This window comes from Colobus angolensis, unplaced genomic scaffold (assembly GCF_000951035.1).
Source record: "Colobus angolensis palliatus isolate OR3802 unplaced genomic scaffold, Cang.pa_1.0 Scaffold177, whole genome shotgun sequence".
Taxonomy (NCBI): domain Eukaryota; kingdom Metazoa; phylum Chordata; class Mammalia; order Primates; family Cercopithecidae; genus Colobus; species Colobus angolensis.
The window spans coordinates 1,139,665-1,156,747 of NW_012114899.1; the positions used below are offsets into that span (position 1 = coordinate 1,139,665).

Here is a 17,083-nt window from a genome sequence, read left to right on the forward strand (position 1 = left end):
CTTAAAATCGTGGGTGTTTCTAGAAAAAAATTCATCTGATCATTCACCTGCAAGTTATTCTAGGTGCCTAAAGAGGTAAAAGGCGCACTGCTTTCAACTGTGTTTGATGTCCGCCACTCTGGAAACTCTCCATTTCTGTTTTCCGGAGGATAAACTTCAGTATCCTGTGGGGTGGGGGAGAGGCAGTTGCTTAGCTGTACAAAGTGAGAATCTAGAGGAACTTCTTAAGTGGCCTTTTAACTCCACTTTCACACCATTTCCAAGGTACTTGATGCCACCAATTCCTCATACTTTTAAGGCTATAGGAAATATTTAGTGTTATGTAAATCAGAGTGCTTCTTTCCCCTTTGCTGGCTTGGGGCTCCTTGTTTTGGGTCTGCTAGATCTGTCACCACTGATTCATGTGCTTCCCAACTTCCAAAATTGTGTCCCTGTTTTCTCCTCTTCTGTTCTCTTTGACTCTTTTGATTTCTTATCCCTTTTTTTTTAAAAAAAAAAATCCTTTTACTACCATTTCAGAGGAGTTTTTGGAGACCACGAGATAGAACATATATGTTCAGTGAAAATACCTTTTTGGAAATCTGATTCATCTTTTAATTAACTGGATTCAGTTTTCTACTTCCCTTTTCACCCCCCAAAAAAGGATGTGGGTGCTCGGTTGTTAAGAACCTTGTGGCTTGACAAAATTTGTCAGTTCCCTTTATATTTGTATACTTTACATTTTTGCTGATTTTACTTCCTCTTTTGATCAGCTTTTAATATGTTGCTCTCTCTTCTTTCCTCCTGAAGTATCAGTGGGTCACAGGCCAGAGGAGACAACCTAGGGTTTCTCTGTACCTTCTTTAAACACATCTATCTTTAAGAAAAAAAAAAAAAAATCATATCTTGTTTTTTTTTTTTGAGACGGAGTCTTGCTCTGTCGCCCGGGCTGGAGTGCAGTGGCCGGATCTCAGCTCACTGCAAGCTCCGCCTCCCGAGTTTACGCCATTCTCCTGCCTCAGCCTCCCAAGTAGCTGGGACTACAGGCGCCCGCCACCTCGCCCGGCTAGTTTTTTGTATTTTTTAGTAGAGACGGGGTTTCACCGTGTTAGCCAGGATGGTCTCGATCTCCTGACCTCGTGATCCGCCCGTCTCGGCCTCCCAAAGTGCTGGGATTACAGGCTTGAGCCACCGCGCCCGGCCCATGTCTTGTTTTTACATTGTGGTTTCAATTCTTTATTTAGTAGCCTCTTCAAACCTGTTTTATATGATCAAATTCATGCTTTGGTAAACTTCCTGTTTGTCACACCTGCCAAATCTCCCTCATGGTGGATCATTTCCTTGCGTGATTTATAATTTTCAATTATTTGCTCATCCTCAGCAAAGATTACTTTTTCCATGGGAGTCCTGTGAACCATTGCTTTTTGAAGCGTCTTTAAGGAGCTATTTATATTTGTTTTTCTTTTATATTTACCTTAATTTCTTGGCTTGGAAATTTCACACTATGCAGATAGTGTAAATCTGGACTCTGTATCATTGTGTGCCAGTTTCATGGGTCCGGTTTTTCTGGTCTTAGAGAGATTCTTGCTTTATTCAAGGTCTAAGTTTCAGTCCTCTGCCTTGGCTGGGATCTTAAGTCCCCAACCCCTAGCAGGTAGAGTCCAAGTCTGATATCCCTGTGGGATGTAAGTGTTAACTTATATCTTTTCTACTCTGAATTTGAGATTATTCTTCTTTTGACACATGAGAAATTATTTTTCTTTATTTTGAAACCGATTATGGTGTTAAAATGTCAGCAGTTATATTTTATGTAGATTTTTATGTGCTTGATGTATAAAGGAGATACGCATCACTGGGTCCATGTTCTGGAACCGTAAGTCATCTCCTTTGCATTCTCATTTAATTAGGTATTTCAGGAAACATCTATTAAGTGTGTACTATGCATCAAGCTCTAGAGATTCCAAAGCAAATGAAAGGACTAAGGAAGGTATGAGGTAGGAAGAATATTCCAGGCAGAAGGAACAACTTTCAAGGTATGAAATGACTAGCTTGTGTGGGAATCTACTGGAACACTTGAGTATGGGTATGATACAGGCCCAGAGCTTGTAGAGCGAGGCTGAAAAGTACAGGTAAATAAATACGCTGTGTCATGGAAGGCCTTGGACCTAAGTCAAGGCATCTGAACGTCATCTTGAGAACTGTGGGGAGCTTAAGCCTCAAGTGAAGAGATCAGATTATGTACTAGATCTCATGGCAGTGTGGCACAGGGTTGCAGTTGAGCCAGGCTGGAGGCAGAAACTAAAGCAGAAGCAAATGGGAATAGGGAAAGGGAATAGTTTGAGAGAGCCTTCAAGATAGGATCTCCAGGAATTCATTATTAGATATAATGAATGAGAGAGCAAGTGAAGTTGGAAGGGGCAATCCCGTGGGCCAGATTCAGCTTCCATGTTTTTTATTTTTGCCCCTTAAAAAATTGATCTTTAACTGCACTAGGTATGGCTTGCCCTATACTGTTTGCCACAGTCCTGACGATTGCATATTCTCTGTGATCCAGGTTGATTTAATGTGCCTGGGTTCTGATGGGCATGTGAACTTGAGAGCCTCATGGAATGACTTCCTTGGGCAACCTTTTTAGTTTATGCTTGCTTAATCCTGGAGGTGTGAGGAGAGACAGGGATGAGGAGGGATCGAGGAATGGTGGGGGAGGGTGACCTCGTTCCTCTGTTCTGACACTGACTCTGCCACCTCCCCAACCTCCAGTTGCCACCCCCACCCCCAGCGCCAGCTCTTGACTGATCACTGTTGGGTTTTCTGTAGGAAAGGGAGGAAAAAAAGGACCTGAACTTTTTCTCCCATAGATGCTTTGAAAATCCCCTGCTGCTATGACCCTACTAAATTCCATGTCAGATTTCTGATCTTTCTTACTGCCCAAAAGAATGCAGGATTATTTTTACTTTATAGATGAGTAAACAGAGGTAGTTTTAGTAATCTGGGCACTGTGGATATGCTTTAGAATATGGCATCAAAGATTCTTAAAAAGCAAAGGATAGTAAAGCATGGCCTCACCCTTTTCCTAAGCCATCTGGCTTTTTACAGTTTTAACTTACTTTTATGATGGATTCCAGGGCACATGCAATATTTTTATTCCAGCTAAATGAGGAGCAAATTAGAAGGAATTTAGTTCTCATTTTGAAAAAGATAGGAAGAAGGGTGAAAGGAACCGAGTATTGTGTGATAGAAATAGAGAGCCTGTCTTAGACTTTTCCAGGCTTCTCAGGGCAGATGAGATCAGTACTGTGTGCAGCAGCTCCTGTGAGAGCTAATGGAATTTGGAAACATTGATTAGGTCCTACATTCTTGAGTACTGCTAGAGTGAATCCATGTCCAAGTTCTGCAGATTAACTAGGCAAATATTGAAACAGTCCTGCTGGTTTGGACTCAGAGGGGCAGTTAATCAGTTGAGTGGGAGTAGATTATCTCCTGAGTTTTTGGTAATTTAGTACTAAGAATGAAATCCCATGGGAAAAACAATACGATTAGTTGTCAGTAGAGCTATTAGATTAGTTTTTATTGTAATGACAACAGGCAGAGTTGTTTATAGGCTTTGCTGTTTTGCAGCAGCCTGGATGGATGGATATTGAAGGAAATTTAGGATGATAGAACAATTGTAAAGCTAATAGCTTATTGTTTTCCCTCTGGAATGATGGGAAATATCTGAGACTGGAGTTCCTTTATGCACTTTGTTTCAGATTTCAGCTTAATCTTTTTTGGTGGTTTGGCTTGTACGCCTGGACCATTATGTCTTGGGAATATGAAGAATTTGGGAACATAATTATACACAGAAAGCCAAGATTCCAATTATTTAGAGAAATCTGCAAGCTCATTTTGTATTTTTTAAGAAAGCTAATGAAGGAAATATGTATTTTTAAATTTACAAAGCAGACTACATGTTCAAAAACAGTATGTTTGGGGGAAAATATCCTTTCCCCTTCTAAATGCAAGTAATATATGTTTATCAGAGAAATTAGAATATACTGAAAAAAAGTAAAGCAGAAATTTATTTCACAATTCTGTTACCCAGAGGTAAGGGTTAAGAAGTTAATGTATACCTTCTAGACTTTTTTCCCTGTGGATATTTGCAATATGTGTTTACAAAAATAATACGTTTTGTTTGTAACCTGTTTATGTGACAAAGCTATAAATATGTATTACTATAGATATGGAAATACAGTTCAGTCTGTGTATTGTATTCTATTGTACAGTGTATTTAATCAATTTCCACTCTAGAGCTTTTAGATTTTTTTTTCTAGTTTTTTTGCCATAATAAATGATTGTTTGGATTTCCTGATCACTAAATATTTACATATATTCTGTCACAAAATGACTCAAGTGGAGGCTTGGGGAAGGGGAGGCAGAATTAGCTGATGTTGCTGGTGCCAGGACTCTCCATGAAGTGTATGAAACAGTGTTATATTTTATATCCTCAGTGAACAACTATAAAACCATGATTTATGGTATACAGTGGACATGGCTGATTTATTGTCATTGTATCATAGCTGTTTTGTCTCCCCAAATTCTCTCTTTCCTTTTACAACATTGGGGGCTACTACAATGGAATGGGTCATCTGGGGAGAGGTGGGGAAAAGGGGGGAAACTATCAATTGCATAAGTTACAGGGCAACTCCTGAGAGAAATATATTTCAGATGTTGTGAAATCTAAATATTAGACATTGTTGAATAAACACAGTGTGGAGGAGACCAAAAGATGTCATTAAGTAAGGCTCTTCTAACAGCCTAAAGTCTACCAGCCAAAAAGGCAAAATACATACACTCCAGCAAGCCCTTCTTCTTATATCTTAGCAAAGTAGGTCAGCACACACTTAGTTCAAGGGGCCATCTCACAGGGAATGATTTTATTTGCTAACCAGAGTTGGACTATGGAATTGTGAGCACGGCATGTAATAGCAATTTAAAATAAGGAACAATTTAAAGGTTAAGGCATCAAAAGTAGTCTAAATTTTTCTCAACGGTAGACTGAAATAAATATGTAGGTCCTTCAGCTGAAACTATGTGACTGTTACTCTAACCATTTTTGTTCTTCAGATCTATACCATTTTTTGAATTCTTCCTGTTTAACTCTTCAAATGCTAAATAACAAATCTATAGCTTATTAGATTTGTTTGGAGTAAAGCTATCCAAATTGAATTAGAGAATAATTGAACACCTATCTCATGAGTATTTCAGTGGGCTACATTGCCTTAAAAGATCTATTAGGTTATTATTTACTTTTTTTGAGACAAAGTCTTGCTCTGTTGCTTAGGCTGGAGGCTGGAGTACAGTGACAGGACCTCAGCTCACTGCAGCCTCTGCCTCCCAGGTTCAAGCAATTCTCATGCCTCAGCTTCCTGAGTATCTGGGATTACAGGCGTGAGCTACCACGCCCAGCTAAGTTTTGTATTTTTAGTAGACACGGGTTTTGCCCAGGCTGGTCTCGAACTCCTGGCCTTAAGTTATCTGCCTGCCTCAGCCTCCCAAAATGTTGGGATTACAGGCATAAGCCATTGTACCTGTTCTGGTTATTATTTTATGGAAAGTTCTAGAAGATGTAAAAACTTTTGTCTGAACTTAAAGCTTTTACAAAGAGACACTTAGTCTGTTTCATAATAAAATAATATCAATTCTTGATTTATATTGCTCTTTAACAAGGTACCCCACAGATAGTTTTGTGTTACAAAGTTTGAGCTAAATGCTACATGCCCGCAAAATTTTGATCTTGCTTTAAGTCAACTATAAGCTATCAGAGTAAAGTCATGTATGTACTCCGTGTTACTTTTGCTTTTGTTTTTATTATTAAATGTATTTATTTTTTGTTACATTTTAAAAAATAGAGATGTTGTCTCACTGTGTTGCCTAGACTGGTCATGAACTCCTGGCCTCAAGAGATTCTCCCACCTTGGCCTCCCAAAGTGTTGCGATTGATTACGGCATGAACCACCGTGCCCAGCAGCTTTTGTTTTTAGAGATATGATACGTGAAGCCAAAAGTTTGGTTCACTCTGTATATGAGACTAACTATGCATGTACTACTTTCATCGTTCTTTTATCATTATCAGCATTTAGAAACATCTAGAATCCTGTAGTTTCTCAGTGCTTTTTTCACCGACATGCCAGCTTGTTTGTTCAAACTTGAGTCCTTCATGCCTTAAAAAAATCATAAAAATTAAATTGTTAATTTCATGGCATTCATTTTAAAAGTCCATTGAATCGTCAAGGAAAGAATAAATTATATTCAGTATAATAATTTCTTATATTTTATGTATTATGTTTTCCAAAGCACTGTCTGGTACATGCAAATTCCCTGAACTAGTGGAGTAAGTGGATGGAATAAATTATTCCATACTAGGAAACTGAGGCACTGGGGTTGGAGTACAGATTAGTACTAGCGCAAGCGTTAGAATTCAGATTTTCTGAGCAATTGCCCCAGGTCTAGTTGCATTGTGGTATTTTGTGGTATTCTGATTCTTGAAAACTTATGTTCAATGTGTAATTTGCATGGTAAATTGTTAACTGTGTCTTGTTTCTAGTAAATTCCAGATAACAAGATAGTATAATAGATTATTTGTGAATAAGGATAAAAAATTTATAAATGATTTATTTACTAATTTTGGTTAGTAATTTTTTTTTCATTACCAGAATAATTGCTTTTACTTTTTTGTTTAAAGACCTGCTTGGCTTTGATAATAATATACATAGTTTTTACCATGTCATGTCATATTGTCTGATGATTTTTATAATATTAAAGTCTAAAATATGTATTTTAAGAATTGGAGCCAAATTGAATTTAGCAGATTTCTTTTTTACTAAATTGAGGCTAAATATAAAATCCTGGTAAGCTTAGAATCTATAATGAACATGTGCTATTTTTCTCTGCTTTTATCCTAAAGAACACCATTATAATTTTAAGAAACTTTTTAGACTACCCTTGATACAAGCTTAGATCTGTGAGACTGTTGAATCTTTTTCAGTGGGAGAGCCCTGAAAAGCATTTTGGGTCTTGGTCTAGCCCCAAGGCGACTCTTTGCTATGTATGAGATTTTAGACCAATCACAACCTCACTGCATTTTAGTTTACTTATCTCTAAAAGTTAGATATGAACAAAGTATTTCTGTGCTGCTTCTGTCTCTCAAATTTTGTGTTATTTTGGGATAAAGAATGTATGCATATTTTTACTCTTATATTATTCCCAGTTCTGAAAAATGTCTAGTAATTTGGGCTGTATGTTATTTTTTAACATTCTCCCAATAATGGATTCAGCATGGCTTTTCTGAGTGATGGTGGCAGTTCTTCTCTGAGCCCAGGCTAATAATGTACAGTCTTCTGGGTCTAGATAAGATATTTTGTCTTTCCCTTTTCAAAGACACCACAGTGTGTGAATTCAGGGAAAAGTAAATCTTACCTCACCCTGTATAGCTGTGCTCTGGGGTTTTGGGGGCCCACCTTTTAGCAGTGACCTTTGAAGTACTGAATAGTTGTCCAACAGTTCACTTCCGTAGCAATGATCTTTTCCCTTTTTTGTACAATTTCAGCATCAGTTGCAGGAAAACAGCATGTATACCTTTATTTCAAGTTTCAAAGCTTGCTTGAAAAAATAAAAGTTTATTTGCTCTTGAAATTTCGAAGGCTGTCTTTACTCGTGTGCCAGAATGATTGGGCTTTATAAATTATGTCATTTGTAAGTGGCAGCTTCAGTATATATTTATGAAGTGTTACTGTGGACCCAGTTAGGCAACAGAAAAGAAGTGTAGGTTGTGACAAGAAGACCAAGATATACTTCCTAGAGTAATTAGTAGTTTTTCTTCCTTTTACATGATTGAATCCTCCCAGCAGTAGCAGCCTGTGTGAAGGTAGGTGTATTAGTTCGTTTTCACACTACTAATAAAGACACCTCGAGCCTGGGAAGAAAAAGAGATTTAATTGGACTTACAGCTCCACATGGCTAGGGAGGCCTCGGAATAATGCAGGAGGCAAAAGGCACTTCTTACGTGGCAGTGACAAGAGAAAAATGAGGAGGAAGCAAAAATGGAAACCCCCGATAAACCCATCACATTTCATGAGACTTATTCACTACCATGACAACAGCATGGAGGAAACCACCCCATGATTTAAGTTATCTCCCACTGGGTCCCTCTCACGATACATAGGAATTATGGGAATACAATTCAAAATGAAATTTGGGTGGGCACACAGCCAAACCATATCATTCTGCCCGTGTAGCCCCCAAATCTCACGTCCTCACATTTCAAAACCAATCATGCCTTCCCAACAATCCCCCAAAGTCTTAACTCATTTCAGCATTAACCCAAAAGTCCACAGTCCAAAGTCTGATCTGAGACTCGTCCCTTCTGCCTATGAATCTGAAAATCAAAAGCAAGCTAGTTACTTCCTAGATGCAGTGGGGGTACAGGTACTGGGTAAATACAGCAATTCCAAATGGGCGAAATTGGCCAAAACAAAGAGGTTACAGGACCCATGTAAGTCCAAACTCCAGTGGGGCAGTCAAATATTAAAGCTCCAAAATGATCTCCTTTGACTCCAGGTCTCATATCTAGGTCACACTGATGCAAAAGGTGTGTTCCCATGGTCTTGGGCAGCTCCACCCCTTTGGCTTTGCAGGGTACAGCCTCCCTCCCGGCCAGTTTCATGGACTGGCATTGAGTGTGACTTTTCCCAGTGCATGGTGCACACTTGTCAGTGGATCTACCATTCTGGGGTCTGGAGGATGGTGGCCCTCTTCTTATAGCTCCACTAGGCAGTACCCCAGTAGGGACTCTATGTGTGGGCTCTGACCCTGCATCTGCCTTCTGCACTGCCTTAGAAGAGGTTCTCCATGAGGGCCAGGCCCCTGCAGCAAACTTTTGCCTGGGCATCCAGGCATTTCCATACATCTTCTGAAATCTAGGCGGAAGTTCCCAAACCTCAATTCTTGACTTCTGTGTACCCGCAGGCCCCACACCACGGGGAACCTGCCAAGGCTTGGGGCTTCCACCCTCTGAAGCCACAGCCTGAGCTGTATGTTGGCCCCTTTCAGCCACGGCTAGAGTGCCTGGGACACAGGGCACCAAGTCCCTAGTCTGCACACAGCACGGGGACCCTGGACCCGGCCCATGAAACAACCTTTTCCTCCTGGGCCTGTGATGGGAGGGGCTGCCATGAAGAACTTCTGACATGCCCTGGAGACATTTTCCCCATGGTCTTGGGGATTAACATTAAGCTCCTTGCTACTTACGAAAATTTCTGCAGCCAGCTTGAATTTCTCCCTGGAAAATATATTTTTCTTTTCTATCACATAGTCAAGCTGCAAATTTTCCAAACTTTTATGCTTTGCTTCCCTTATCAAACTGAATGCCTTTAACAGCACCCAGGTTACATCTTAAATGCTTTACTGCTTAGAAATGTCTTCTACCAGATACCCTAAAACATCTCTCTCAAGTTCAAAGTTCCACAAATCTCTAGGGCAGGGGCAAAATGCCTCCAGTCTCTTTGCTAAAACATAACAAGAGTACCTTTGCTCCAGTTCCCAACAAGTTCTTCATCTCCATCTGAGACCACCTCAGCCTGGACCTTATTGCTCGTACTGCTGTCAGCATTTTGGGAAAAGCCATTCAACAAGTCTCTAGGAAGTTCCAAACTTTCCCACATTTTTCTATCTTCTTCTGAGCCCTCCAAACTGTTCCAGCTTCTGCTTGTTACCCAGTTCCAAAGTCGCTTCCACATTTTCAGATATCTTTTCAGCAACACCCTACTCTGCTGGTACCAATTTCCTGTATGAGTTTGTTTTCATGCTGCTGATAAAGACATACCCAAGACTGAGAAGAAAAAGAGGTTTAATTGTACTTATAGCTCCACATGGCTGGAGAGGCCTCAGAATCATGGCGGGAGGTGACAGGCACTTCTTACATGGTAGTGGCAAGAGAAAATGAGGAAGAAGCAAAAGTGGAAACCCCTGATAAACCCATCAGATCTCATGAGGCTTATTCACTACCACAAGAACAGTATGGGGGAACTGCCCCCATGATTCAAATTATCTCCTATTGGGTCTCTCCCACAACACATGAGGAGAATGGGAATTATGGGAATACAATTCAAAATGAGATTTGGGTGGGGACACAGCTAAACTATATCAGTAGGTAAAGTAGATGTTAATCCTATTTCCCAGAGGAAACTGAGGCTTGGCAAGGCTAAAGGACTTCGTTAAGAAGGGAAGTGGCTGGATAGACTCTCGAACGCAGGCTCCCTGGCTCACTTGGCTAATACTCTTTCTACCATGGCACACACATAAGACCATTCAATTGTATTGTGTACCACAAGTATTCGTGGTTTAGGAATTCAGGGAGGAGAAAAGGATTATGAAGCGGAGTAGACAGCTAAGGCTTTGCAGAGAAAGACCTTAAAGACTAAAGGAAGAATCTAAACTTCTTGATGAATACACAGAGAATTCCAAGTTATGGGGAAGCACAGGGGTTATTTTAAGGAAGGAATAATTTTGTTGTCCCAGTTTGTTAATAGAAGCCATTAATTTGTCTCACTGTCTCAAAGGGGCCCTGATGGGCACACCTTTGCAGGATTCGAGTTCCTTTGTTATATGTGTGCTTGCCATGCTTGTAATGCCAGACGGATACTTGATGGACCATTATGAAATTGGCTCCTAGCATTTGATTTTTTCCTATTTTAAAGTTGATTGTCTATATACCTGTTTCAGTACCGGTACCATGCTCTTTTGGTTACTGTAGCCTTGTACTATAGTTTGAAGTCAGGTAACATGATGCCTCCAGCTTTGTTCTTTTTGCTTAGGATTGTCTTGGCTTTACGGGCTCTTCTTCAGTGCCGTATGAAATTTGAAGTAGGTTTCTCTAGTTCTTTGAAGAGAGTCAGTGGTAGCTTGATGGGAATAGCATTGGATCTATCAATTACTTTGGGCAGTATGGCCATTTTCATGATACTGATTCTTCCTATCCATGAGCATGGGATGTTTTCCCATTTGTTTGTATCCTCTCTTATTTCCTTGAGCAGTGGTTTGTAGTTCTCCTTGAAGAGGTCCTTCACATCCCTTGTAAGTTGAATTCCTAGGTATTTTATTTTCTTTTTAGCAATTGTGAATGAGAGTTCACTCATGATTTGGCTTTCTGCTTGTCTGTTATCGGTGTATAGGAATGCTTGTAATTTTTGCACTTCGATTTTGTATCCTGAGACTGCTGAAGTTGCTTATCAGCTTAAGGAATTTTGGGGCTGAGATGATAGGGTTTTCTAAATATGCAATCATGTCATCTACAAACAGAGACAATTTGACTTCCTCTCTTCCTATTTGAATGCACTTTATTTCTTTCTCTTGCCTGATTGCCCTGGCCAGAACTTCCAATACTGTGTTGAATGGGAGTGGTGAGAGAGGGCATCCTTGTCTTGTGCCAGTTTTCAAAGGGAATGCTTCCAGCATTTGCCCTTTCAGTATGATATTGGCTGTGGGTTTGTGAAGTTGGAACCCATCATCCTCAGCAAAGTAACACAGGAACAGAAAACCACAACCACATGTTCTCACTCATAAGTGGGAGCTGGACACAGAGAGGAGAACATTACACACTGGGGCCTGTCATAGGGTAGGGGGGAAGGGGAGGGTAAGCATTAGGACAAACACCTAATGCATGAGGGGCTTAAAACCTAGATGATGGGTTGATGGGTGCAGCAAACCACCATGGCACATGTATACCTAGGTAACAAACCTGCATGTTCAGCACATGTATCCCAGAACTTAAAGTAAAATAATAAATAAATAAATATTTCTTAAAATGTTGATTATCTCTTGAGAGATTATGTGACTCTTCCTCCTATCAGAGAGAACTGAAATAACACTTTGGCTTGTGTCTGGTCCCTATGGTTCTCAGGGAGTTTCCTATCTTGGCTGACTTCCTGTGCTGGGCAAGGGGGAAATGAAGAACCTAGGTGAAAAGACTTTGTTCATCTCCCTTGGGCCTCAACACTCCACTGAGAATATTTCTTTAGCGTTTTCATACCCATTTCAAGATGTTGAGGATTTCTTTGGCTGTTTTCCTAACTGCTGGAGAGGGTTTGAGGGAAGGCCTTGGGTCTGAGGCCAAGGAGGTCCCCTTTTCTTCCTGACCTTCTGCCAGAACTCCTGTTTGGTGTGCATGTCTTCTCGACACTCTCTGGGCAGTACCGGTGGCAACTGACGTTCTTTACGGTGGTTTTTAAGTGGTCAGAGATGTACTTTGGTTTTACATTTCTCTGGAGAATGCCCATCTTAATCTCCTTGCGCATCCAAATTGTTTTACAGCCATTTTCATCGTCAGTGGTATTTTCAGCAGGTTTGTTTTCCATTAAGCCATCTACACGTTACTAGGTCTAAGGAATATTTTTGAAGATACTGAGCAGACATTGATTGAGCACCTTCTGAGCCCTGGGCATGTAGATCTATGGGTACTTAACATTGTAACTACTTCACATTCACTCATAGGCTCTTAGGGGAGTCTAGACAGACACTTAGTCACAGGAAGGTGTGACAGGGAAAGTTCTGTGAAGGGAACACCCAGTTTGTTTGCAAAGTCTGGACTATCTTTAAAAGCTGTTATTGCCACTTGATTGGTTGTTAAATGGACTGAAAAACTGAGAGTGGACTCTCAGAGTAAGATTGGGACTCCCAGAATAAGATGGAATTCTTTCTAAAGTAGGATATGGGCCAGCCCAAGCATCACAGTGAGCCCCCACCCAGACACATCTCTACAAATATTTTAAAAATTAGCCAGATACAGTGGCATGCACCTGTGGTCCCAGCTTCTGCGAGGCTGAGTTGGGAGAATCACTTGAGCCCAGGAGGTAGAGGTTGCAGTGAGCCATGATTGCACCACAGCACTCCAGCCTGGGCAGTAGAGTAAGACCCTGTCTCCCCCTGACAAGCAAAAGATTTTGGGATTCAGTAGAAATGAGTCCTGTAGGAAAAGGGGCAAGGAGTAGGATAGCCTTGATGAAGTCAGCTTGAAAAATCTTTTCTCAAAATAGATTCTTAATTGGAAGATTTCCTGGAGCTTTTAACATCCTAATGCATACTGCTGTCCCCAGGAGAGATTACAGTATGCATTCCTAGGCTTATTTAGCTATATTTTTTTTAAAAGCTTGGACGATTTTATCAGACTACTATTTCACAGAAACATACTCAGGGAAATAGCATTTCAAGCCCTTAAATCTCCAGATCTTTGCAACAGTCATCATTTGAGGAAAAAAAAATTAGCCCACTGGTAGATAGAGTTTTTTTTCATATAGTGGACAGTGGCTACTGGATATGACAGATAATTTGAGGAAGAAAAACAAAAGGATATGGGTACCCACATACCCATTTGAAAATCACTGCTTTTAGAGCTAGGTTATGTTTCATGAACTTTCAGATATGATTTCTTAAATATCAACAACAACCCTGTGAAGGAAATACTTGATTATTCATTTTAGAGGTGAATAAGCCGAAACTCACATAATGGATTATGTATGGGAGATGCTGAGAGTCAAACTGTGGTCCATCTTCTGCCAAAGGCCACATTTCATTAGCTATTATTATGCTTTGTTAAGGAGTTTGTTAAGGTCTTTTATTTTTAACTTTTTTTGTTTTTCATTTTGTATGATTGTTATAAAAGTAATATATGCTTATTAGAGAAAAATAGGTGGAGAACAGTAGAAAATACCTACAGAACCATCATTAAGTATAACTCCAGTTAATATGTGATATATTTCTTTCCAGTTGTTTTATACAATATTATGTAAGTTGAGTATCCCTTATCCAAAATGCTTGGAACCAGAAGTGTTTTGGATTTCAATCTTGGGGATACTATGGAATATTTCCAGAATGTACTCAGTTGAGCATCCCAATCCAAAAATCTGAAATGTTCCAATGAGCATTTTCTTTGAGTATCATGTCAGTTCTCAAAAAGTTTAGGATTTTGGAGCATTTTGGATTTTGAATTTTAGCATTAGGGATTCTCAGCCTGTGTACCATAGTTAGCCATAATTACAGTTATATGTATTATATATACACATTATACATGTATGTTTCTATTTATGCACAAATTTATAAAATTTTGAATCCTACTTTAGAATCTTCCCTACAGATATGCATTTGGTTATTTTCACATAGTAAAATATTTTAATAAGTACATCCACTGAACTAGAACTCAGAAACTTAACTTGTAACTCTTCTATGCCGACTGCCACTTGGCCTTGGGCAGGTTTCTTGACATTTCTAGAACTCAGATTCTTCATTTGTAAATGAAGAAGTTGGACCAGATCCTTTATTTTTAAACCGTGGGGTCCCACAGAACCTGAGAGGGGCTGAGATTAAGAAAGATCAACAGAGCCGTCAGGACCTTGGCCCTTCACCTGTGCTTCAACCCAAGCAGTGGCATTTGTAGATCTTTTATACATTTGGGACCTAAGCACATACGGAAAAGGGGACTCACTGATATTTTTTTTTGTTTTTTGGAAAAAGAATTAAACCAGTTGATTTTGAAGCTCAGCAATTCTATGAGTTGCTGTATGTTATGTACATTTTTAAACATTCTTCACGAGGTGGGGTAAGCAAATATGTTTTATTCTTTTAAATTAGGAAGCATGTAAGGACAAAGAGAATATCTGGTCTCTTGACCAGGTTGAAAAGTGTCCAAAGTACTGCCAAATTGCTTCTTAGAGAGTAGACCATTGGAAATTATATAAAATATGTCTCCTTTGACAACATCCATTTTCAGATCCAATTTAATGTGTGTCACAAAAGACTAATAACCAGGAAATCAGTGGTCCCTGAAATGAATACGTTTGAAAATTATTAAGTTTACCAATAACTGGTTTTCTACTTTCCTTATGTATATAAGGCTTTGCATTTCGAGAGGAGTAATTTGGAAGTACAGTATCTTGATATCTTCTCTTGCTTTCACAGAAGGAAGAATCCTGCTCAGAAATGAGGTGAATTAATGCTTGGGCGCTCAGGAACCCTGGACGGCTACATGAGGTGTTTAAAAACTGCCCTGACCATCTTGCCAAACAAGTCTCTGCTCATGAGGCCCCACAGGATGAATGAGCCAAGGCAGGACAGTGTCCTGCCCTGTCGGAACAGTGACTGCTGACCTGCCAAGAGTGAGCTGGGGACTGCCTGCTGTCTGCCAGTACAATGAAGGAAGTGGTTTATTGGTCACCCAAGAAGGTGGCAGACTGGCTGCTGGAGAATGCTATGCCAGAATACTGTGAGCCTCTGGAGCATTTCACAGGCCAGGACTTGATCAACCTAACCCAAGAGGATTTCAAAAAACCCCCCTTGTGCCGAGTCTCCTCTGACAACGGGCAGCGGCTCCTGGACATGATAGAAACCCTGAAAATGGAGCACCATTTGGAAGCACACAAGAATGGTCATGCCAATGGGCACCTCAACATTGGCGTAGACATCCCCACCCCCGATGGCAGCTTCAGCATCAAGATTAAACCCAACGGGATGCCAAATGGGTATAGGAAAGAGATGATAAAGATCCCCATGCCAGAACTGGAGCGCTCTCAGTACCCCATGGAGTGGGGCAAGACTTTTCTGGCCTTTCTTTACGCACTTTCCTGTTTTGTTCTCACCACAGTGATGATCTCGGTCGTCCATGAACGAGTACCTCCTAAGGAGGTGCAGCCTCCACTACCGGACACATTTTTTGACCATTTTAACCGGGTGCAGTGGGCCTTTTCTATTTGTGAAATTAATGGCATGATCCTTGTAGGACTCTGGTTAATTCAGTGGCTGCTCTTAAAATACAAGTAAGTCAAGTAAAAGCTCTAAGATTCAATGATTATGGGATTTGCACTCCAAACATCTAATTATTATTTATAAATGAAATTTATCAACTTGTTGGGATCAAAACATACTAATTTTTTTTTTCTTTTTTAAACACATACCCTGTTGGACTAACTTACTGTCTGGAAGCTTTAAAAGAAAATGCTGCTCGTTGCCTGTTTTGTGCAAGATTCATACAGAATGATGAATCAGACTGTTAGAGATGATGCTCTGTTTTCACTTGATAAGAAAGAAAACTCTCAGACATCTTCAGACAGTACAGGCTATTGAACAACAGATCAACCACCTAGTCTTGGTTGGTGTTACTAACCCGTTAAATAAAGCGACAGTTGGCCTAAGCACTATAAATTGGCTGCATAGCTTTTCCCACACAGAGTCAGATATCTGGAGCCTTAGCAATATGTATTTAAAGAGGTTTCACACAGAATTCAGAACACCTCTTCCAGAGTGGCTTGGGTTGTTGGGAAAACAATACCCTCAGGGTATGACTTTGGGTAGGTGGGTTGTGGATGGACCTAAATGGACTCCCACCTTCTACTACTGCTACTTAAAGCAACATGTGATTGTTCCATTCAAATTTCTCAGAGTGTTAAGTAGGCAACTCCCACTAAGTTTCAGGTATATCCAAGGTGGCTTTCACATCGGAAGCTGTAAACTCAGCATGGACACCCTCAGACAGGCTATTTACTCGGGTTGCCTACATTGTCCCTTCGTTGATGTTTGATTTTCTCCTTAGTTAAAGGAACACCTTATGGTTTCCATGAATGAGGGTTGGAAATTGGTTTGTTAAAGAGCTGAGTTTCTGTCCGGTGGACTGTGTTTCATGATCCACCACGTGGTTAAATATTAAGGAATTCATCTTACAGCAAGAAAACAAAATGCACACCGAGAGTTCATGGTGAATGTTCTTTGACAGAAATGATAAGGTTTTTCCTAGTATGTTTTATAAGGACTCTTTTTTTTTAACCTAATAAATTATATACCTGCAAATTGAAATAAAAGCAGTTCCTGACACTTTCCCAGGAATGGATGGTCTTAACTGGTATAAAGCAAGCCATTTAACTGATCAGTGTTTATTTACAGATGGACTGACAGTCCTAGAGTTCAAGCTGAATCTGAAATAGAATTGATGGTCTGGGCTGCATTTAATTTGGTGGAAGACCTTTTTGTTGTTGTTGTTCCTTTAGTTTTAAGAGGCTAATAAATAGGAATAGGCTTTAGAAATACA

General features: G+C 40.0%; 1 protein-coding gene across 1 annotated transcript in view; it reads left to right on the top strand.

The window, feature by feature from the left end:
* Window positions 1-17,083, top strand: part of SGMS1 (sphingomyelin synthase 1) — a 152,263-nt gene that overhangs the window by 98,690 nt on the left and 36,490 nt on the right. Inside the window, exon 4 of the mRNA XM_011938752.1 lies at window positions 14,965-15,818. Within this exon, the coding sequence (XP_011794142.1) occupies window positions 15,196-15,818 (623 nt within the window). The 5' untranslated portion in view covers window positions 14,965-15,195. The remainder of the gene's footprint in view (window positions 1-14,964; window positions 15,819-17,083) is intronic.